This window comes from Emys orbicularis, chromosome 8 (genome assembly GCF_028017835.1).
Source record: "Emys orbicularis isolate rEmyOrb1 chromosome 8, rEmyOrb1.hap1, whole genome shotgun sequence".
Taxonomy (NCBI): domain Eukaryota; kingdom Metazoa; phylum Chordata; order Testudines; family Emydidae; genus Emys; species Emys orbicularis.
This window is the reverse complement of record NC_088690.1, coordinates 49,370,069-49,394,902: the sequence shown is the minus strand read 5'-3', so window position 1 is coordinate 49,394,902 and position 24,834 is coordinate 49,370,069. Positions and strand designations below refer to the sequence as shown.

Sequence of the window (24,834 nt, the reverse complement as noted above, 5' to 3'; positions counted from 1 at the left end):
GACTCTCTTGTGCCTCAGATATTTAGGATACACTTGGTTTGTGAAGTCTCTGAGCTCTTCACTAGCATAGATTTTACAATGAAGATTTTACATATCTATTTCCAGAGCAAGTCATCTGGAGAACACTTTAAATTATTTCCCAATGGATGTTGAAAATCTCCTCAGCCCCTCTCCCCCATCCCCAAGGGTCTGAGTAAGTTATTGCAGCTCTTTTGAAAATTAGGAGAATAAACATGAAGTAGTGGTTTGTCTTCCAAAACTTTTAAAAAGAAAAACAAATATTAATCTTATAGTTACAATTCTTGACAACTATATACTTTTATACTTTTATTAGTTGGCCTCTTTTCTTACACCTAATTACTCCAGCCACTTCTGGAGTTTTGAATCCATTCCATGTAGAGGTTGTAAGTATGTGGGTAATGATTGATAAAATATCTGTTGTACTCATGCTGACAAATTTGATCAGTGGCTTTTCATTTTTTTTTTTTTAAATAGCTTGATATACCAAACAAGATTAATGAGGAGTATATGTGTGAGGAAATACGGTTGTAAATAAAATCTGTTTCTTGATGTTACAGGACAGGGAAAGAAGGCCAGCCCAGGGAATACTACACTTTGGACTCTATCTTGTTCCTGCTGAATAATGTGCACCTTTCACATCCTGTTTACGTCCGGCGTGCTGCAGTAAGTAGAGCACATGGAACTTTGTTCCTTAATAATGTTGGAGGGTGCATGCTTGACAGCTAATAATTTTTGTGATCATGTTAGTATTTTCAGGAAATTAGGAGAACAGTTACTGTGACATTCACTAACATACTTACAAATACTCAGCTGTTTCTTGATAGTTACTTGGCTAACAACATGGTATGGCATAGTTATAATCATGAACAACAGTAAAAACATAACTTTAATAAGCTCAGCTTTCAGTGACTGGCATTATTGTTTTCGCTCCTCACCTAACTGGAATTGTTACTTGATTGGTACAGCCGAGCTGTAAAATAATAATAGTAATAATCTCCTCTTCTGAAAAATCGAAACCGTCTGCATTTTTATATTGAAACATCTCCACTGTTTTCTGACAAAATGTCCACTCCAGTCTTGTGCAGAACAGTTTCACTCCTCTTAGTTCTTCCCTTGATGCTCTGTATACTTTTTCAACAGTGGTGAGTAAGTTGTTTATAGCCTGTTCACACATGCTCTCTGAAGAAGTTTTTTATTTATTTATCATAAAAAGCACTTGCTGACTGAGGTTAGGGTAACATGAAGGAAAACAATACAGGACTAGTAAAGAGAGCATAGAATATGTTTCAGCATAATCACTATATTGCTGAAAAAGGCTGTCATATTTTAATACTTCAATATTGACAGTACAAGTAAATCACTTTGTGGCCTGTACCTTCTTTCTTGAATACTTCATAAGCATTAAGATTGATCCAAGTTAGTACAATATTTTGTATTCTGTTAGCATCTGTTAGTCTGAAATACTGAAATTGACTAAAATCTTTGACCTGAAGAATATCTCTGTGAAGCTCAAAAGCTTGTCTTTCACCAACACCTCACCCACTTTGTGTGTCTAAAATCGTTGACACCTGCTCTTAATTTTCTTATTGAATGAGTAGAATGAAATTGATTCACTGTTCACAGTAATTGTAATAGTTGACACACTGAGTACCGGACTTAATGTGGACTCTGACATTGTTTTAAAGAAGAGAATTTAAGAGAAAAGATTACAAAATCATGTGGAAAAGTATGCATAATACTATAGGATAGCATGTTAATCAGAAGCAGTGCTGGATATGGCAACTGAGCACACACATCCTTCTCCTATTCTGAACTCAGGTGGGAAGAGGGAGTTAAATGTAAAATAATCTATTACTACTTATTTGTAAGCTTGAAAACAGGAAGTTATTTTTTTTGCCATTCTTAGTCTTCCAGCTAGGAATTATTTGATATATTTGAACATATTTTAAAAACAAATATTCTTTTGTTCTTAAGACAGTGGCAAAACTAAGTAGAAAGACACGACAAGGTGTGTTTTATTGGTTCATTAATCTGTGTCTCAGTTCAAGCATAGCATCTCTGCTATGTGTGTTTAGTGATAGTTTAAACCCTGGTATTAAAAGCTATCAAAACAAGGGCTTTTGGTTACATATGGTCTTATCTTTTCAGAAAATTTCTGTTTAATACATCTAAAGAACCAGATTAGCACTAATGTTTGTACATTAAAAGCCATCTTCTTTCTTTTGCTCCTTTGAAGATCAGTCTTTTACTTAGAGCATCTTTAAGGTTTCATTTTTAACAGCTTAACTGTAACTTGCAGTTGATTTTGTGTGAGAAATATAAATGCGGTTTCTTAACTTGAAATGAAAATGGGAAAGGCTGTCCCTGCAAAAATGCTGGATCAGAGGTGTGTTCTTGAGTGGTGTCAGGGTTCCCTCCCCACTCTGAACTCTGGGGTACAGATGTGGGGACCTGCATGAAAGACCTCCTAAGCTTATTCCACCAGTTTAGGTTAAAAACTTCCCCAAGGCACAAATTCCTTTTCTTGTCCTTGGACGGTATTGCTGCCACCACCAAGTGATTTAAACAAAAATTCAGGGAGGGGCCACTTGGAGCCCTATCTCCCTTTCCTGGGGAGGCTTGAGAATAATATACCAACCAATTGCCTTTAATGTAAGTACAAACCAGACCCTTTATCTTTAGGACACTAAAATCAATCAGGTTCTTAAAAGAAGAAATTTATTGTAAAGAAAAAAAGTAAAAGAATCACACCTGCAGAATCAGGATGGAAGGTAACTTTACAGGGTAATAAAAAAAATTTAAAACACAGAGAACTCCCCTCTGGACTCTGCTTCACAATTACAAAACAGGAATAAAACTCCCTCTTAGCATAGGGAAAATTCACAAGCTAAAACAAAAGATAACCTAACACATTCCTTGCCTCACTTACAATTTCCGTAATTCTTAGATGGATTATTCCAGGTATATTTTCAGGAGATGTTGTCCCTGCTTGGCTTCTCTCGTGGGAGAGGGAACAAACAAAGAGAGCCCAAACAAAACCTTCCCTCTGCCCCTCCCCGCCCCCGATTTGAAAGTATCTTCTTTCCTTATTGGTCCTTTTGGTCAGGTGCCAATCAGGTTATTTGAGCTTCTTAACAGGTAAAGATTCAGTACAGCTGCTCAGGAGGGATTTTATGCTACCCTTATCTGTATGTTTATGACAAGTGGCTATAACTTTAATGTTTTTTTCAGATAGCCTATGTTTGTGACAAACCAACTAAACTGAAAGAGATACTGTAAAGATTTTTAGGCTAAACATTTGCTTACCTGCAGAGTGTTTCCATCTAGTAGACTTTACTTGAAGGTAATTTAGTTTATTCTACACTCTGCTTAGGTACATAATCATAAGACTACCTCGATATACTGCATGCAAAAGGACTACACCCAAATCCAAAAATAGTAGCTATTTACTGTGATGTAAATTGGAACAAAATGCTCAGATGGCTAAAATAATGTTAGTCAGAAATTCTAACCGATTTAGACTGCAATCTGTCTACCAGAATTTTACTTGAGGTGGCATAGATGATCCCAGAAATGAGCCAAGATGTTAAATGATATGCCCAATGTTGCCATTGATTTATTGGAAGTAATTAAGTTGAGAATAGCATGTGCACCTTGAATTTTGAATGCAGCTTAAATGAATTATGCATCCACCAATGTTGAGCAGCTACCTAATATTTATTTTGTGATGTACCTAGAACATTCCTGGATGCTTGAAAAGTAATTGCAATCTGTTGGCTGCTGACCTGGACAGTACATTGGTGTTACACGTACCATTATGCATTTAAGTGGAGCCAGCTGTATTTTTTTAATATGTTGAAAGCGTTTGGGTAGGCTGGGGATAAAGCTTAATAGCCCTTTCTCTTCTTCCTATTTTAGCTTATGGTTTACTGTGTAACCATGCAGGAACCATGGCAAGTGCTAAGAGAAAAGCCTTCCTCACTTGGTTCATTTTATGAAATAATTCATTTCCTGATGAAGCACTGCTTTATGAGCAAATGCTTAATTTTAAACTCTCATACTCAACAGATTTACTGTAAAAGAAAACTTTGAAAAATAGGATCATTCTTGTGAACAATTTAAAAGAAAAAAGACCTGAAACGTAGTGGTTCTGTTTTATCATGTGTTGCCAACAACAGTTTTTCACAAAAACAGCTTGCATGTGGTTGTATAGTTACTAAGCACTGTGGGTAAAGTTGTTAGAAAACCTAGTAGATGAGGATTCTGCAGCTCTCCATTTCTAACAGATCTTATAATTTATTTACAATATAATTTGTGTATCAAACAGCAACTTCTAAATAAAGGAAATGTCTTCCCCACAAACTTTAAACATGTCATATTATTTTGGGTTTTGTTCTGAGGCATCCTGTTTTTGAATGTGGTCTATGTAAAATAAAATCTTCAATTCTTTTCAGACTGAAAACATTCCTGTGGTAAGAAGACCTGACAGAAAAGATCTACTTGCGTACCTAAATGGGGAAACATGTGAGTGAAGTTCTTCCTTTTTAGCACTGCTAAACTGCATTTTATTGCTTCACTTTTGCAGTGGGGAGGGAGAGATTAAACAAGAGTGGACATATGAACCTGTATATATGTTGGAGTATATGAGGCCTGTTCAAATGGGCTTACAGGTGTTCTGCCACCTCTTTGTTCTAAATTTCACTTGTCTGTCTCTGTGTGTCATTAGTAGCTATATGATAAAACAAACCGTGACAGCTGAGCCAACAGCTTCTTCAGATGTTAATGCTGCTGTGTGGTAGGGATGTGCATATACTGTTTTCTAGAGTGTGACAAAGACCTATTCAGTAATACCACACACGTACTATACCAGAATTGAGAGTATGAGTCCTACAGTTTGCTAAAATGATATATTACATGCTAACACTTATTCATTAGCAGCATAGCAATTTGTATGGTCTTCCAGCATTAAAATCTAGGTTACCAGTAGTCAGAGAAGAGAGGTGCTTGAAGATGTTAGCCTGTCTGTAGATGAATACTAATGCATGTTGTGTTTTCAATATTTTCTCTGCAGTTTTTCTTGTAGTACTGTATTTTTTAGTAAATTGGAATTTGAGGCTACTCTCTTTTTGTGATATGTATGATAAGCATGCTTTTATTTCAAATGGGGGCCATTAGTTTAATTTCCTCTTACAAATGTAAGTGAATTTACAGAGATACTTGATTCCAGATTACAAAATATTTGTTACCTTTGCAGTGCTGTTTGCTTCCTGTGCTCACATCTTTGAATACTTACATACAATTTTGTGTTTGAACCTTAGCAACGTCATCAAGTATAGACAGAAGTGCACCACTTGAAATTGGTCTTCAGCGATCCACTCAAGGTATGATTTAACTGCTAAGCAGAGTTGGTATGAATTTTATGAAAGCCCACCACAATTCTGCATTTTTAATTACCTTTTTTTCCCCTTTAGTTAAAAGAGCAGCAGATGAAATATTAGCAGAAGCAAAGAAACCAAGAATAGAGGTAATGCAAATGACTAATGTCATCCATCTGAGTTTCTTCTGGGACTAACTAGATTTTTTTTATCTGATATTGTAATTTAGATAAACTTCCTTTCCTGTAGGTTCACATACTTCTCCCATTAATGTGAATGGGAGTTGTTTATGTGAATTAAATGGAGACTGTGCACCAGTACTTAGTAGGAATTTCAGCCTCTCCTTTGAACTTTGATGTTTGACTTTACTGGCTTTAAATTCTAACACACTTAAGTGGTCTGTAGTATAAGAGGGGAAATCTGCAACTTTATAGATCATGGATGTATGTTTTGTATCACATGGCTGGAAGTTAGCCTAGTTGCTTGAATAAGGGCTGAAGGATTGGGACCTAAATCCTATTTACTGGCATTAAAAAAATACCTAGGCACATTTCATCCTCTTAACATGTAGCTACTCTTACTTCCCCATTCAAGACCAAAGCATTTGACCTTTAATTTACATCTTCCCATCATTATTCTAGGTGTGTTTGTTAAAGGATCCTTATCATACTTGGTTTACCTGTTCTGATACTACAGTGCTCTTGGTAACATGTGAAACTACAGTCCACCATTGTTACCCTTAGTCTGACCTGACATCCTGGCAGTTCATTTAATGGTGTACTTACACAAGTGCATCTTCAAAGCAATATATTACATTTATTTATTCAATTAGGAAGTGGTTAGCATTACTTACAGTCAAGACCATGAGTCTGTGACAATCTGATTTAATGTTTTTTCTCAGTTACCTTTTTGTGTCATCCTTGTCAGTTGGTTGCTAAGATTCCTCTATGAAATTGGCTGTACATATGTCCTGTGTATTATAGGCTTCTTTTTTTAGGTGGTCTGAAACTACCAGTTAAATATTACTAAATGTTCCTACTATTCTATAACAAATTAACTTTTATTATTTTCTATAGCAAACAATTAAAATATTGTCCTGTAACTTGTCCTATTTTAAACTAAAATCATGATTTATTTTTACCATTTTGCTGTGGAAAAATAACTTGTTTTAGAGTAGAGTCATCCTCAAAAGATTTAGGAGGGGTGGTGCCATTGCTGATAAAGTGGATTAGATGTGCTCACAGTTAGTGAAGCTACTGCAAATTATTCCACCTCTTCACTCTTTCACTAGCCTGGTGCTTAGTAGATGAGTGATTCATATCATAATTGAGTATATGACTTACTAACAGTCTCTCTACCAATTTTTGCTTCATTTTCAGATGTATGTTGAAAAGCATACAACATAGCTTCACTTTAAGGGCTTGTCTGTGCTAATGCCACAGTTTGCCCATTTTTTATGTTTACATCACAGGCATGTTGTGATATAGTTAAAACAAGATTGGACAGACCAAGACCTTAGCAGCACAGTATAGGCACTCAGTTGTGTCTGGACACAGTTCCATCTTGTGTAGACTAAACTCTGGTTTAAGTATATTCTGGAACCATGCTGCAGTCTTGATCTTTGCAGCTGTGTTCAGGAGACAACTCTGTAACCAGGTCCTCTGAAAAGTGGTTCTTGCAATATAGATGGATCCTGTCTGTCCTCATTCTTTCCTGTGGCCTAGCTGTTTCGTGTGATCGCTCGGTTTACCGACCCTGCTGATGAACCCATTGGTCTTTTGAATAACAAAATACTTAAAAGCTAATTAATTTAAGGCTAACCCGTGCTGATTAGTGGTCACTGCAAAGAATTTGTTGGGTGCAACTTGATGGATGCAAATAATCTTTTTGAAAAATCATTTAAATTAACTGGGGGGGAGAGGTACCTGTTTCTTAAAGTTAATGTTAAATAAACTGTGTTTCTATTATTGCTTTCTTGGATAAACATCTTCAGCTCAGGGGCCCACATCAGTATGTTAACATTTGTCACAGATGTTTAACTTAAGTTCTTCACCTTCTAATAGGCAGTATACAGTACAACCTCATTAATTCACACTAATGTCTGGGAGCCCCTTTTTCAATTAGCAGTTAAGCCTTGAAATTATTTGTAAAATAAACAGGGAGCTGCCACATCAGTTTACAGCTGTCACTTTGGATTTGCGTCTCAGAAGGAGCTAGTCTTTGCAACCACTTCAACTCTTCAATAGACAGACATTTTATTGGAGCATGGTTTATGCTTGGGTGCAGTGGCATGAGAAGCTGTAAGTAGTGTGCAAAGACTCTACTCCTATGAAGCAAAGACGTTAGGGGGCAGTGGGATGGAGTACTGGTGATCTACAACTTTATTGCATTATCCGATGAAGTTATGGTTCTGCTTCACTTCAGTGGTACTGCAGATTTCTTATCATGGTCTTCAGAATTAACCAGACTTCTTTGTAAATAGTTCTTAAAGAAAACACTGTGCTATTCTAGCAGCTCAAAGTCTATAAAGCCTGTTTAACCAGCTACCTGGGGATTCTCCCTGTGTGGTGACTCCATATCTGCCTGATGTAGGAGTTTGGCTAGGTACACTGTCACAACAGTCCCTTCAAGCTATAGGGAGTGGGATGCAACTTGGAACAGACTTGATGCTGCTTTAAGTTTTTTTGGGTGCCAAACTGACTTTGGCTGGCCCTAAGTTCAAAAAGATGAAAAGATGGCATAAGTCCACCTTTGCTGCCCCTTCCCACTTCATTTCTGCCTTAAGCACAGTTCAACAAGAGAATCTGGCTTTTTTTTTTTTTTTTTTTTTTTAATAACGAGTTAATTACTTTAATTTGTTTTGGGAGTGCCATTTGGAGAGGATCTACATCAAGATATAAACTAAATTTGACTTTCTGTGCTAATACATCACTTAAATATCTGTGCAAATCTTAAATACCATTTAAATTTTGTTTGGGAGGGAAAGTGAGGTGATGGAATTCCATATTTCAAGAAATATGTGCTCTGGCAGCCAACATAAAAGCCATTCTCTAAATTGTTGTCTGTGACTTTCAAGAGGTGACTTGTAGCTTTCTTTAGTTGTTAACTACTCAGTGTTCTTTCAAGAATCAATTTTTAGTAGTCTACCAGTCAGCAATCCATCCGTGCAGCATGGCTACAAAACTACACCAGATTGGCAAGGAATTTCTTTAGTCACAAAAAGTTAAACATGCTGATTTCTATGAAGTTTCAGTTTTAATCTTACTAATTTTCAGAGAGGGCAGAGAGATTGTACTGAAGCTGCTTTATAAATAAACATTGCTATTGCTACTAGGATGAAGAGTGTGTGCGTCTTGACAAGGAGCGGCTGGCAGCTCGGTTGGAGGGGCATAAAGAAGGTATTGTGCAGACAGAGCAGATCAGGTAAGAAATCTTATTTCACTCCTGGGGTAGTAATTGCTAGTTTTAAGGACGGTAAAGCCGACCAGTTATTTCATCTGTTCTCAAGTGTATGTCCAGCAGCCCCACTGAGGGGTTCCCTGGATTTCTGCAGAAAAACTGTCTCTGGAAAAATGTCAGCCATCAGACTGCGGCAGAGCTTCATGTGATTGGAGGTCAGACTCCTGTTTTGGAGGGGTAACTTCACAGCAGTGACTGATCAGTCAGCACCCAGAAGTGATCAGACTGTTGGTTTGTGTCACTGACTAGTGTTTTCCTTTTTCCTTGTTTCTGCCATAGTATTATATAGACAGGCTAATAAAATGGGAAACACCATAGAGGACAGCAGCTACCCTTTATCTCCTGCATTTAAAACAACACCCAAAGTTGTTGAGGAATGTGTGTGTCCACTTTGTCTCTAGAAGGAGTAAAACCTTGCAAGAAGCAAGCTGAAGCGCAGATGAGTTCCCTATTAGGTCTCTAAATTGGATTGATCTTCCATAATATGTGTAGATGAAGCTCTGCTAAACATACAGAGAAGGAAGACTTTCATTGCCACAAGAAGTCATCAGCATCTTGAGGATTCAAATAGCTCAGCAGTTTCCTTTTCCTTTTCCTTTGTACCTCTGCAAAATTCTACAGGGATATAGATGAACATCCTTCAGGGCCTTAAACTGGATTTCCCCAAAGCTGGGCAGAGAATCTGATGGATCCATGGCAAAGCCTGGCTGATGTAAAGGCCTTAGGTTTTGTGGGCATAACTGCCCATCATTTCCCTCCACCCACTTTCTCCTTGCTTAGACCTATCCTTTTATTATTACCCCAGGATCCCTCCAAGTTCTGTCCTTGACCCGTCCTAGCTCCCTAAAGCATGGAGCAAAGACTCTATTATGTTTCCGAAAATCTTGGTTTTGACATTGGGGAATATGTCAGACTCTAATTGGCTAATTGAGTAAGAAAACTCAAGAGACTTGGGGGAAGAGACAGAGCATTTGGATGTCTCCTTATTCTAGCACTTCTCAGCTATGAAAGAATAAAAATGGTGCCAAGCTGTTCTAGAGCAAACAGTGCACTTCAGAACCAGGCAGAATGTTTCTAGAAGCGGTGAGCTCTTAGTAAGAAAAGCATTCTGAAAAGTTACAAAAATACCCCTTTCCCCCTAAAATACTTTGAACCAACTATTCAAAAAAGCCTAGAGCTCTAATTGAAGCAGTCCCAGTTAGTGGAGCAAAAAGGTATGTTATTTCTCTGTCTGTCCCATCAAACTGAAGAATTCAGTAATTGAGAATGTCAGAGTTGTTCTCTAAACACGTTGTATGTCAGTTTATATAGACATGCAAATGGACAGATGAGTGGTCTTATTAAGGCTCTGCACTGGGACTCAGAAGGTCTGGATTCAATTATCTCTGCCACAGACCTCTTGGGTGACCTTGTGCAAGTCAGTTAATCTCTTCTGTGCCTCAGTTCCCCAGCTGTAAAATGGGGATATCACTTCCAAATCTGAAGGGGATGTGGTGGATGACTTAGTTTGTGAGGAGCTCAGATACTGTGATGAATGCCACAATGAACAAGACTTCAGCAAATATCTTTTCCCTATCAAGTGAAATTTCTTCAGACTGTACAGACAGTGTGATAAGGAGGCCTCAGTTGTTACTATTCCAATGTTCATCTTATCCACTAGCTTTGAAAGAACTTTCAGAGCCTGGTGAAGTGATGGTCTAGAATCCACAAATAACACCTAAATCCAGGATAAAACATACCTTTCGTTGATAAAGGAGACTGCCACCTGCATAGGTGTAATTAAAGGCTACCTGCAATAAGAATTCTTAATCACTGTCTAACTTCAAAAAGTTTAGTGACCTACTCTTTGTACTGAGTCAGGTCACTGAGGGTCTTGGTGTTCCTGATGTTCGGATGGCTTCACAGACTGCCTTTAGTGTTCTGTGGAGTACCAGGCAATGCTGCAATGAGGATTGCTGAGTATTCATTATTATTTTTTGTATCTCATGTCTTTTATTTTTTTAATAGTACAAAAGAGACTCTCTTTTAAAATGCAAGTGACATAATATTTAAAGGTATTAAAGTGTGTGCATACCTGTTAAATTAGTTAAGCTACTGCAAAAAACAAACTACACAAACAAAAATATCCCTCTCTACATAGCTTACTTTCATAAATAGAATGCTTTCCAATCACATGCTCATTAGATACACTTTTTTCAGTGTGAACTGCAAAATAAAATGAAAATTGACTTAAACACAGACTTCTTTGCCTAACTCAATTTTCATTTTATTTTGAAGTTCACTTTGAGAATGATAGTATCTGAATTGGAGTTAGGCTGTCAGGTAGCTGAGTTTCATTTTGTTCACATTTAAACATAAACACATAACACATTAAATGTTTATGTTTAAATGTGTTAACATAAACACATATGCAACTTAAAAAATATAGGATGGGGAAATACTGGGTCAAGAAGAACTCTTTGAAATGCAGCACAGGTTCATAGCGACAAAGTTTAATGCCATCTTGACTATTTGGTCTGGGTGAAATGAATTGGTAATGTTGGTCCACTTCTTAGTGGAAAAGTGTCAGCATACCATAGCTGGTACTAAACTACGCTCTTTTTACCATCACGAGCAGTGGCCAAGGATTGAATAGACAGGTAACTTGAACTATATTCATTTGTGGGTAACAGAGGGACAAGTGTTGTCCTTACAGTAACCTGAAGCCTTTAGCCCCAGGGCTGTACATTTCATAAGCGCTGGTTGGTGTCTCTCTCTGTATATTGTATTAGTTTTCTTGTGGTATTTTTAAATTACTTGGGAAGTCATCTATCAGGGAATGGCTTTAATGGCCAAAGAAGCAGTGCTGATGTCTCTATGGAGACCACCTTATGATATATGGCACAGATGTAAACTTCTAGTAGTTTGGGAGGAAATCAAGGCTGATTGTTCATATGTACTTCAGAACACAAAACTTATAACTGATTTATGCCTTTACTCAGCCGCCTCTGATATTCTTGTTTAGATCCTTGTCTGAAGCCATGTCTGTGGAAAAAATTGCTGCTATCAAAGCAAAAATCATGGCGAAGAAAAGATCTACAATCAAGACAGATCTGGATGATGACATAACTGCTCTTAAACAAAGAAGTTTTGTTGATGCGGAGGTAGATGTAACCAGAGACATTGTCAGCAGGGAGAGAGTATGGAGGACAAGAACTACAATTTTACAAAGCACAGGCAAGGTAATGCTTTTTGTTTATCAATTTTTTTTGAATCAGCATTTAGAAGCTGAATGCATTGTCCATGTTGAGTAGTTGAGGAAAAAACCTTTCTTGGTTTTGTTTTTAAGTTGAACAGAATGATATTAACATGTATTAATTAATACAAATATAACACCTAAGTAACAACCGTTTCATTCTTTTCATCTTTGTAATTTTCTTTGCCACCCCTTCAGTCTTGACAGCTACAAATAGTAACTGAAGTTACTGCTGCTCAGATGATCTTTTTACCAGTTTTTAAATAACTAGACTTCTTGGTCATGTCACTTTTGTAGGATTTAAAGATAGGATTTAAAAAAAAAAAAAAAAATTCTGAATAGTTTCTGTAATGCATTGCTAAATCAATTTCTATCCTCTTGCCCAATCTTTCGTGCCCTGAACTCCATGGGTAGTGCCTAAAGGTTTTTCCTCCCTACAAAATGGAAATAGATTTGATTGAAAAAAAAGTAAGACTAACAAAACACAGTGTGGCAGGAAAACAGTAGGCTGAACGGCCACTGGCATACTTGGAAAAAGCTCAGTTGAGAGAGATTATTTTTATCTTCATTACACTGGGCCTTGTAATTTGCTTGGTAACTTAGGCCATGTCTACTCTAGCAAGCTTAAAGTGACACAGCTGTACTGATACAGAGAGAGCTCTCCTGTTGACATCATAAAATCACATCGAGTGGCAGTAGCTGTGTTGGCGGGAGACACTCTCCTGTCGACATAGTGCTGTGCATACTACCACTTATGCCAGCAAAACTTAGGTTGGTTACAGAGGTGTTTTTTTTCACACCCCTGAACGGCATACGTTTTGCCAACATAAGTAGTAGTGTAGACATGGCCTTAGTAGCGTCTAAACTGGAATAGTTCAAAGGGAAGCAAAGTAGTTTGGGCTTCATGTTCACCTTATCTTAACTCATCATGGAATAAAGCTGGTGTGAGCCCTGGAGTTGGCAAGGGTCCTGCTCATTACCATGCTCAGAAGATTTCTGCCTTGTTTGAACCTCTTGTTAGGTAAAAGATTTTAAATTGACAGGGAGAGTAATAACACGAAAAAATCCTTTAGTCTTTGGACCTAGGTGGTGGGGTTTACAAGGAGGGGAAAACTCAGAGGAATAAACAACAATATATTGTCATTGTTAAGGGTGATGGAGCTGCACTTCTGGCTTTCATGCCTAAACACTGTCTTGCTGAAAGAATACTGTAGAGCCAGTCATGTTCCTGCTGCTATTTGTTACTAACCCCATCCAGGGTCAATCTTTCTTACTAAACAAAATTAAATTTTGAATATTCAAGATTTTAGCAGTTGTTACAGAAACCATGTAGAAACTGCAGGAGCCTGGGTGGCTTTTCCCCTCCCCCAGAGTCCTGCACTTATCTAGAGGGGCCATCCCCATCCTTAGCATGTGACTTCGACAGGAACCATGTGGAGCCGGTTTAGGGGCGGAGATGGGAGTTCCACTCCAGAAGCTCTGCTGTGGGACGGAGTCAGGGAATAGTGGAGTTTGGCAGATTCTAATACAGGCCTCTCCACGAAGGTAGGGGAGAGAGCAAGGATGAGGCATATGGGTTGTCACTAAGCTTGCTCTTCTCCATGGGACCACTTTGCGACCAATCTGTAGAAGAGAATGAGGAGGATAGAGATTCTTCATTTCCAATCTACCCATAGGAAACAGGGGAGAGCAGTGGGTTCCTGAGGGCAGTAATAGAGACTGATCAAATCTTAGGACCTTTCTTGGGGTATATGAAGCAGTGACGTAAAGTGGAAGGGCAAAGAAACTGATCTCTTTCCAGGACTCTACTTGCACAGTTCTCAGTGCAGGTTTTGGGCCTTCCTTGTTCTATCAGTAGCTCAAGGTGTACTATGCAGGTGTGAGAAATAATCAACTAAAGACAAGGTTACTTGGCTCAGTTGCTTTACAAGTGTTTGAATTTTTTTTCTTTACAGCCACAATTTCCTATTTTAAGGCATTTTTCTCACCTTTGTGTAAAAGACCAACACAAAGTGGAAACTGTATGCAAAATACTGTCAAATGCACAAAGTAAACAGAGGTATTAGAGGAAATCACTATTTTATTTTTTTCAGGTATAGTAAATTTAGGTGTTACTGAAAGAGTAGTTAAAAATGTTTTCAACAGAAGTGAAATATGTACGTTTATTTCTAATTAGATTAAGGATGTGTAGATCAACCTTCCCCTTAAGTTTGGACAGGTCTTGCTACCGTAGATCTTGCTTCTGCTTCAGTGATAGTAAATAGCATTTTCCTTTACAAAGATTTGTAAAGCATGTAGTTAATGGAGTCTGAAGCGTTGACATTCACCAAATTAGGTGGCATGAGGTCTTGCCATTGTAGTCACTTTCTTGACAACAAATCTATTTATAGAGAGAGGGTTAGACTTGTCTTGTCAGATATTTATATAATTTCAAAGAATTTGAACTGAAATATTGACTGGTTCAGATATGCCAGAAGTGATATTTACATTTTTAATGCTACAAATCTTTGGAAAAATATTAATAAGGGATTCCCATTGTAAGTTCTTCAGCTAGAAAACATTTTTTACCAGAGTGGATATATATACTCTGTCGAAGATAATTTAAGATTGGACCTTTAAGTAGAACAGCTACAGAATAAAACATTGAGAATGACTGGTGTTGGTTTCCTGCTCCAAAGATGTATACTATACTCCTGGGGGAATTCTGTGCCAAAAAATTAAAAATTCTGCACACAATATTTTAAAATTCTGTAAAATTCTGCATATTTTATTTGTCAAAATAATACAATATAATAAAGCCGGTTTCAATTATTTTGGTAATTTATTTCAAAAAGCCTATCAGCAAGTATGTCTGTAACAATACAGACAACAAAAAAGATTCAGCAAATGTTTTTTGACAAATAGAGTCCTTACTAGGCATATTAATACAGAATTTTGAGTAATAATTCATTTAAACTACAATTCTGAAATGTATTTTCCGCACCCCACAGAAGCAGTGCCAAGGCTTGGGGGAGTCAGGGGTAATGGAACTGAGGGAGAGGGAAGGAGCCTAGGAGTGAACCTGGAGGGTTGTTGGCTATGGGTGGGAGAAGTATGGGTTTTTTGGCCGGAGGGGGGAGGGATTGTTAGGGAGTTGGGGAGCCTTCCCCATGCTGACCTCTAGCTTTTCCAATTCAGTCAGGCACATCTTTCCCCCCCCCCCCCCCCCGGTCTTCATGTGTCCCTCCACCCCCACTCAGCTACCCTGTCCCTATGTATCTTTGCACCCCCACTCAGCCATCCCCATATGGCCCTACACCCGCACTCCCATTCTGCCTCTGTCCCAGTCTGTCCCCCTGCACTAGCCCTTCTGAACCCCAATCTGTGACCCCCTGCAGCTCTGTGTGCCCTGCTCTCTCTGTCCCTCCCGCATATCCCGTGTCTCCTCACTTGACCCTACGGGCAGGGCGCTGTTAGGAATGCAGGCTTTTCTTCCTTCCTTCCTCCATAGCTGCTGTTGAGCCGGCTGCCCTCTGTTCTGGTGCCACAGTAGCCACTGCTGGGTGAAAGGCATAACTGCAGCACCTCTCAGGCAGAATGTGTTTTCAGAGAAAAAAAGTCTGCAGGGGACATGAGTTCTGTGCATGTGCAGTGGCGTAGAATTCCCCCAGCAGTAAACCAGACAAGAAGGGAAACTTGATTTCAGGTATCTGAACTTTTATTTTGTAAAACAAAGAGCTGAACACATGAGGAAACCCTTACCTTTTGCTGAAACAGTTATTCCTTAATTAATTCCTTCCTTTCACCCCATTTCTCCCCCCCCCTTCCAAAATAACCTGTGACAATTGAGCATTTGAATTCTGCCCACTGCAGATTTCAGTGACCAGTCTGTAAGCAAAGAGCATTTCCTTTGTTCAGTCTGTACCATGAGAGCGTTAATGGCACTTATTCGTCCTTTATAACAAATTAAATTAGTTCGTGCTGGAGCTGGAAGGAAGAGCTGCAGAGTTAACAGGAATATTGGCAGGGAGTCTTTCCATCTCAGTGGTTTTTGATGTACCTAGCTTAAAAACCTTTTCTCACAGCATGCCCAGAAATGTTTCTCAGATACTAAGCAGTGTGGTAACTCAGTAGGTTGGGTTGAACATGTGGGAGTTGTGTGAGGAAAAATCTCAGAATTGAAATCTAACAAGTGCCCTATGATTATGCTTGTGTATTCATGTACTTTTTTAAGTAAACCTCCATTCTCCTGGGAGCAGGGTTTTTTGAGAACTTCCTGAGCTCTTCCGTATTTTTTATCCCTTTTTCCTCTATAAACCATTTCCAAATGTACTGCAAACAATGAACTCCAACCTTAACTACAGTGAGAGCTTTTGATTCATATTTTATTGTGGAATATTTTTCCACAAACTAAAATATAGGATGTTTCAAAGTTACTTTTTCTACATGAGATTGAGTCATACCCACAGGATTGAGGGAACATTAGCTAGCCCCATTCTTTCCCCATACCACCCAACCTCTGGGAAGACTGGAAGGACTGCACCACCATCCTTCCATGGTCTCTACATTAATCAACAAGCTGGAATGGTTGCTATATCCATTTTTATGATGCTTATGCTGGGAGTTCCTAGCTACTGGCTTTGTGGATTTCATGGCCCATCTCTTGACGTGCTCCTAAATCCCTTCTTTGTTGGGCTCTTTGGGGATGGTGCTTTCACAGTTCAGGACAACTGCACCAGTATTTCATCTCCTTAGTCCAGTAAGGGCATCCATTCTCAGACTTACAGCTGGCACCTCTCTTGGGCAGAGAGGCATCTCTCTCCCTCCTGACGGGTATTTCCAGACCTCACAGTTCACTGCCTATACTGTGATATCCCAATCAAGACAGACTTCCTAAACAGGCCAGCATCTCTGCTTTGCTTTCTCTTTGAAGGCTATGAATAAGGTAACTGCCTGTGGTTTTAAGTTACCACACAGCTTATTGTAAGCAAGCATCTTTATTCTTAGGGTAAAAGCATTACAGAGAAAACAGTAAAAACAGTAAAAGAACCTACCCACATGCTTACTAGCGATCACCTCCTATCTCCACACGGCCTCTGGTAAGTGTCAGTTCTTCCAGCCTTTCCCTAAGAATTGGGGCCCTCCCCTTGGACAGAAGGAGCTGTCCCTTTGCTGGATCAGAAAGGAAAGTTCTGAGTCAGTTTAAACTCAGGCTATTTATCCTTTCTTTGTCTGTTGGCCTCTGGAGAATCCACTTTGAACTAGGATAGGTGAGTCTCCCCAGGAGGTGGTGCGCTTCTAGAGGGGTTACAACCTGAGTGAATTTGCCTAGTCACCCTCCACTGTTTTTAGTTCCTGGAGAGCTGTGGTTACCCTCTGCCATGGAATTGCATACAATCCCTGGCCCCCGATGATACTATAAGATCTCCCAAAGATATTTCAGGAAACTGCTATATCTGCTGCAAGTGTAAGTCTCACTCTGGAGGCCTGGATGTGGCACCAAACAGCCCTAATATGAGTCTTAAGTGGCACAAAAGGCCTCTCACCAACCCTCTGTGCCTGGTGAGTTTCACCAGAGGGCAGCAGAAGGCCAAGAGGTAAGATTAGATACACAAGGTGGGTGAGGTAATATCTTTTATTGGACCAACTTCTGCTCTTGCTCGAAAGCTTGTCTCTCTCAACAACAGAAGTTGGTCCACTAAAAAATATTACCTCACCTACCATGTCTCTTTAATATCCTAGGCCTAACATGGCTACAACTACACTGAATACAAGAGAAAAGATTACCCACGTGGATTTGAACAACAGATCATTGCAGATATTATGCTTTGCCTACCTGTACTGAATTTCTATTGTTGTCTGTGGGGAGATCTGAAGGGAGAATAGAGCATTGGAGTAGAACGATAGAAATTGGAGATGGGAAATGTGGATCTGAGTTAAAACTTTGCCCAAAGGGAAGTAGCTTTGTACAAAATTAAAGAATGTAAGAATTTAAGATGCCTTGCACACACAGCTGGTAATAACACTTACCCAGAACAATTCTTACAACATTGCAACTTGTTATATGATCACAATTATATAAAAGTCCTTTTTTTGGAGGCTATATCAGACAGATTGATGAGTTTACAGGTGGAAATGACTTATCTGCTTGCCAATGCAGGGTTGTTCCCTTCAGAACACTTACCAGTGCTTTGTCCAACATAGATATAAATGTTACAAGCACTGAGGCTTTCTCACTTTGCATGGGAGACTATCAAATAATCTGATCCTGATACTCATCATACATTTAGGAAGGGAAAATTTCATTCTGTCATTGCTGGTTATACCCCTCTTTCACCATCCTCTCCATTGTAGATGTTTTCACCTTTCCAATATTTGTGTATACTAAATTTCCTTTACTTGCAGTCCCTAAGAAGAACTTTCAAAGGGAAAAAAGACTGTCCTCTGTTTTTATTATGATGTATAAAGAAGACCTGAAAGAGTTTATAAAACCCCCAAACAAATAAAACTCCTGCTTGAGAAACTCACAACTACACCTCTACCCTGATATAACACGACCTGATATAACACAAATTCGGATATAACGCGGTAAAGCCGCGCTCCCGGGGGGCGGGGCTGCACACTCCGGTGGATCAAAGCAAGTTCGATATAACGCGGTTTCACCTATAACATGGTAAGATTTTTTGGCTCCCGAGGACAGCGTTATATCGGGGTAGAGGTGTATCTATTTTCATCTTCCGTGCTCTTGCTGGAGAATTCCCAGGAGGATTAGTGCAATGGACCAGGTGTTTTCTCAACCCTCAGTTGAAGGGATGGAAGTGTTTGGATTTTTACCAGAGGGATTTCTTCCCAAGTATTAGGAATGTATTTCAACACAGGGTTTTAAACTGTCTAATTAAAATTTATGATGTTCTGCTAATCCCTCTGTTATCTATAGTCTTCCTTGGAAAATAGGGTAGACTGTATGTGATATTGTTGGTTTTTTTTTTTTTTTTTTTTTTTTTTTATAAAGTGCAATTTTTTGTCATTTAGAGGCAAATTGGGCACAACCCCACTTTTTTCATTTGTAAGACACCTTAAATAAGCTATATGTATTGAACTCTAATCTTGATTCATAAATCAGTCCACTTATCAGTTTGGCTTCTCTGAACTCTTTCCTGTGTGTGGGGAGGGGTGGGTGATGAGGTGCCTAGAGCTGAATGAGATATTCTAGAGATGGTCACACTTGGACTGTATAAAGAGAGTCTACTGCTTTCCTGCCTGTAGCATTGATGATTGTGTGTGTCTCTGTGTGTGTATACAGCACACAACTACATTTCTGTGTTTTTGTTCTGTTTCACTGCACACTTGTCTAATTGGATATCCATCATGCCTAGGTACCCTCCAACATTATTGCTTTCCAGATTTCTCCCTCCCATTGCATAGGTATTCTAAACTATCTTCTCCCCCCAGCAGCATTAATGAACACAATACCATGTTGTTATTGCTTGCCAATATTTTTGATTTTCTGTGGATATTATTTGTGTGTACTTCCTCTGTGTTAACTGGTTTATAATACTTCCCAGTTTGATATCATTTACAAATTTCATTTGCATCTTTTTAAGAACTCAGGAGAGCCTGGCTCATGGTACTTGCCCCTGTCTTGAAGTGATGCAATTTGTGATAGAAATTTTGAATGAAGACCAAGTGGCTTTTACTGAAATTCCTAGATTTTTGTCATTCTAACTATTTTTTAAAATGTTCCTAGCTGTGGAGTTGTTTACACATGAGGGGAATACAGTCTCCAACCATTCCCGCAACAGTATATAATAACTTTAGAAATTTAATATTCTGTACTTTTGCAATGATATCCTTATATTAAAGGTTCTGTATAGCTGTTTCTGAGTAGACTTTGGTGCTGCTGTAGCACTTTAATAAGACCTCTTTAAGGTTGTGAGATAAAGCTTGGAAATTTAAAAAAACAACCATTTTGTTCTTTGAGTGTAAAAGCAATTTTGTGTATGAGCTCTAGGTGGCAGAATTGTTCCGTGGTCCTGAAATTCACAGCTATTGCAGTGAACTTGATATCTGAAGCAATCTATAAGGGTGAGGCATGCCCAGTTAAATTAGGAGCCAGTATCCTTGTTACTAGCTTGTTCAAACTGAATAAATTTGTAGTTTAAAAATGGTGACTGTCTAACAGTATGAATGTGAGATTTGTACCTCATCCACCTTGTCTCTGTAATACAGTAACTCCTCGCTTAACATTGTAGTTATGTTCCTGAAAAATGATACTTTAATTCTTATGGGGAAATTCGCTTAATGTAGATGGGGAGGAGGGGGGTTAGGTTCCAGGGAATTATTTTTTCTCCAGACAAGACTATTTATTTATTTATTTTATATATATCTCTCTCCCCCCCCCCCCTTCTACCCCGATATAACGCAACCCGATATAACACAAATTCTGATATAACACGGTAAAGCAGTGCTCCGGGGGGGTGGGGGGGCTGTGCACTCCGGTGGATCAAAGCAAGTTTGATATAACGTGGTTTCACCTATAACGTGGTAAGATTTTTTTGGCTCCCGAGGACAGCGTTATATCGAGGTAGAGGTGTGTGTGTGTGTGTGTGTGTGTGTGTGTGTGTACACACACACACATATATATACACAGTATAAGTTTTAAACAATTAACTTCATACTGTACACAGCAATGATAATTGTGAAGCTTGGTTGAGGTGGTGGAGTCAGAGGGTGGGATATTTCCCAGGGAATGCCTTACTGCTAAATGATGAACTAGCACTTGGCTGAGCCCTCAAGGGTTAACACATTGTTAATGTAGCTTCACACTCTACAAGGCAGCACAAATGGAGGGTCGGGAAGTCAGCATGGCAGAGAGACAGAGACGTGCATTGCCCCTTTAAGTATGCTGACCCCGCTCTAAGTACACTGCCTTTTTAAGTAGATCAGCAAGTTGAGACGACAGCAGCTGCCAGCAAGCTCCCTCCGTCCTGAGCCCTGTCGTGTCCTCCCCCTCCCAGCTCCCGCTCAATGGAGATGAGGTAAAGGAGTGGGTGGGAGGGGGACACCCTGACATTAGCACCCCTCTTCCCCTGCACAGCAAGCAGGAGACTCCTGGGAGCAGCTCCAAGACAGAGGGTAGGAGCAGCACAGGGCAGTGAGGGGAGGGACAGCTGAACTGCCTGGCAGCCTGCTGGGCGGCTGCTGCACAGGGAACTTAGGGGAGCAGGGAGCTGATAGGGGGCTGTCGTTCCACCCTGGTTCCAAGCCCCCACCATCTACCTCCAATGGGCTGCTCTTTCTGCAAGCGGTGAACAAGCAGGCGGCTGCCAAACAATGTTATAAGGGAGCATTGCACAACTTTAAATGAGCATGTTCTCTAATTGATCAGCAACGAAACAACGTTAACTGGGGCAACTTTAAGTGAGGAGTTACTGTATCCTGGGACCAGCACGGCCACAGCAACACTGCAAATCTGATGGTAGTTTCATTTTATAATCCCAATCTTCATTTCATCTTTATGGGAGTTTACTTATGTCTACATTAGTATTTGTAATGGAGATCAGCATACATATTTTGTATGTACGTTTTTTGTTCTGTATAAGAACACCCCCAGTATGTGTGTTACCCGCAATTAAGGCCAGATTCCTATGCCCTTGCTCACGTAGACTGCTGTTCAACTTTACTCCACAAATAATCCCATTGAATTCTTTGGGACTACTCATGAAGTACTATTCTGTTTCGGTTTTGGAATTTGGTCCTAAATAAATAATCCATCACACAGGAGCAGCATTTCTAAAAAGAGCTTGTCTACGCTGGGGAGTTGCCTTCAGGCCTTAGTTTCCTTACCTGAATAGCTATCGTGGAGTGGCTCTCCATGTGAACGCTTACTGTACATTGAGTGCCATTGTGCAGTTTAGGTTAGTCCACTTCCAAAGCGGATTATGCTAAACTACCCAAAGGCACTTTTAGTGCAGAATAAGTGTGTCTGGACAGGGAGCTAGCACAAAATAGCTATTGCATTTTAAATTCACACCCTCGCTTACTTTACAATAGCTTTCCTATGTAGACCAGCCTCATGGAAACCTTGAAGGCAGAGTCCATTTTCCATAAATGTATCTGTAGGAAAAAAATAGAAATGAAGCAAATAGACTTCTTATGCAGTTTTAGTCATTGTCTTTCTTTGACATCTTGTAATGTTTATAGCTGTTTCAAACTCCTGAATTAGTCTTTATTCTGTTTCACATAAAAATTTCAAATATCTTTTTCATGTAATACCCTTTAAATATAAAACTACTAGTGGAATAAAGTGTAATAATGCAGAACAAATGAGGTGTGAAATCTGTTCTGCAAAACATAATCCACACATTTAATGGAAATATCTATCTGAATTTTCTGCACAGAGTATAGTACACTATAGAACTGCTGAAACCTCTAATTAGAACCCTAGGAAGCAATACTTTATTCAAAGAGCAGCTATTTGTGAAAGGTCGTGTGTGGCTGTTGTATTTAGACTGCTACAGAATTTAATTCAGCCTCTAATCATTTCACGTTCTTTAAACATCTCTCACAATCTTAAAATGTATTACTTACTGCAGTGTCCCATAATAAATCTCATGCACACTAACCTAACCACAGACCCAGTAGAACTTAGTTGTCAGTCCATCAGTCTACTTCTATCTTAAAAGCCCAACTAAAAAGATGGGTTAAATGTGGGTACCACTTGCATTAAAATGATACTGGAAGTCCATCTACCAGTCGGTAACCAGCCACAGTACAGACAAAATCTGCATGTAATATAGTTTGACAGAGAGATCTGCTTGGGCTTAATTTTTAGGTCTGGCAGGACCTGAATCAGAGAGGATGGAGTCATTTTCCAATCCAAACCTCTTCTCTACCTGCCAAGCCTGAGCTAGTACCTCCATTTCCTGCCCGTGGTTTTGGAATGTCAGTGGCTGCATGTGCTGGCGAATGTCTGCCCTGCCCCTGATGCACTGTGTATGCTGTGGATGGAGAGGTGCTGCAACTCATCAGCATGCTCACCCCGCAGCACATGCAGAGCAGTGATGTGGCGGCGGCTGGCTGCCAGGTGCAGGGCACTTTGAGGTTGCAGTGCCAATCCTACAGGCGAGGAGGAGGAGAACCGACCTGATCCAAGCCAGGGAGGGTCTGGTTGTCTTCTCATTTGACCTGACCTGGATCCAACATTTGTAATGGGTTTGGGTCAGGATGAAGGGCTCTAGTTTGACTGACTTCTCACTTGCCACCTGAGACTTTGATTCTGCAGGCACCCGTGTCCATCTTGTAACTTGTAGAAATGAGGCCTGAATTGGCACCAGTTGGGCAACATTTGCGCTTCCCCATGTCATTTAAAAACCAAATGGATAATTCTGGAAGTAAAGATGGACCATCTGACTATAGAGCACTCCTCTTTTTTTTTTTTTTTTTTTAAGTATGATTTAAAAGAAAATGATTCATTATATTTGCCTGACTTTTGTTGTATTTTCCTTGCTCCCCATCAGCAGCTGTCCTGTTCTCTCTCTCACTTTTCCCTTCCCAGCAGATTTTTTCCCCTTTGGTTGATATTTTGGTGACTTCAGGGTTTTTTAAAGAGTAAATGGAAAATTCTGATTAACTTTTGTATTTGATAACAAGTTTGTCCATATAACATAATGAATAAATAGCAGGTACATATGGACTCAGAAGCAACTAGAATAGCTTCCACATGACTGACAGTAGTAACCAAACAAAGAGAAACGACAAACAATGGGATTTCCACGTAGGCAGTAGTTTTTAAAGTACTTTTCAAATTACCCAAAGATTTCCATAAGATAGCCATTGTTAGTTTGTGCCCCCAAATGGGGGGATTTTAGTAATCTAAAAGTGCACAATTTGGAATTTAAGCTAAATTTGGAGCAGAAGCTAGAGGAATTTTCAGACACAAGTATGTGTAGAGATGAAAAATGGAAGCTTAATGTTGCTTCTACCTTTCAGGCCTTTGAGGAAGCACTAGCTACGTAGGTCAGCTGGTTGCAATACTGACTTTATGACTGTCTTTTTTTTTTTTTTTTTTTCTGTCACAAGATTGTAATTTTGCGTTCCAGAATGAGCCCACATACAACAGTGAGAGCCTCATTTCTGGATGTTTACTCTTAATATAGATGTAGGACTAAAGAGATATAGATAAGTATTAGTTTAGTATAGTTAAGTATTAGTATTAGCTGCAGCCAGGACTGAAAATTATAAGAAGCAGGACTGACTTCATTGTGTGTGTTGCCAACTCTTATGCCCAAACAAAACGAATTATTGTCTACCATCACACCACTATATGCAGAGCTGGTCTGACCATTTTGAGTGCACCCCAAACTTAACTAACTTTAAGCATCTCTGTGGGTGAGTTTTAGATGTCCTTCTGCAGAAGATAAGCCCAGCTAAAGAGTCGCGCCTCCCTCCCTTTCCTCTCCACACCCTCTTCCCCAAGCTCAGAACTTACTTGGAGATCTGTGGAAATCTCATGCTGTTCCCTATGTCTCTGACTGCATCTTTGATAGTCATGTCTTTATACGTGTTGTCAGGCTGACAATATGCTGCTTCTTGTCTCATATCTAAAGAAACGGTGATTTAGTCATGGTTTTACACTGGATCATGTTACTGAAAGCTTTATTCCGCTGCAATTTCTTTTTAAAGAGACTGTTCTAACGTACATTTAAATACACTGTAGCATTGGGGAGGGCAAACTTTTTGGCCTGAGGGCCACATCTGGGTATG

The 24,834-nt window shown here is 39.4% G+C and overlaps 1 protein-coding gene across 1 annotated transcript in view; it reads left to right on the top strand.

The window, feature by feature from the left end:
* CDC73 (cell division cycle 73) overlaps positions 1–24,834 on the top strand; it is a 194,808-nt gene that overhangs the window by 12,575 nt on the left and 157,399 nt on the right. The window contains exons 2-7 of the mRNA XM_065408934.1: positions 579–684; positions 4,476–4,545; positions 5,340–5,402; positions 5,493–5,545; positions 8,731–8,819; positions 11,860–12,076. Of these exons, the coding sequence (XP_065265006.1) occupies positions 579–684; positions 4,476–4,545; positions 5,340–5,402; positions 5,493–5,545; positions 8,731–8,819; positions 11,860–12,076 (598 nt within the window). The remainder of the gene's footprint in view (positions 1–578; positions 685–4,475; positions 4,546–5,339; positions 5,403–5,492; positions 5,546–8,730; positions 8,820–11,859; positions 12,077–24,834) is intronic.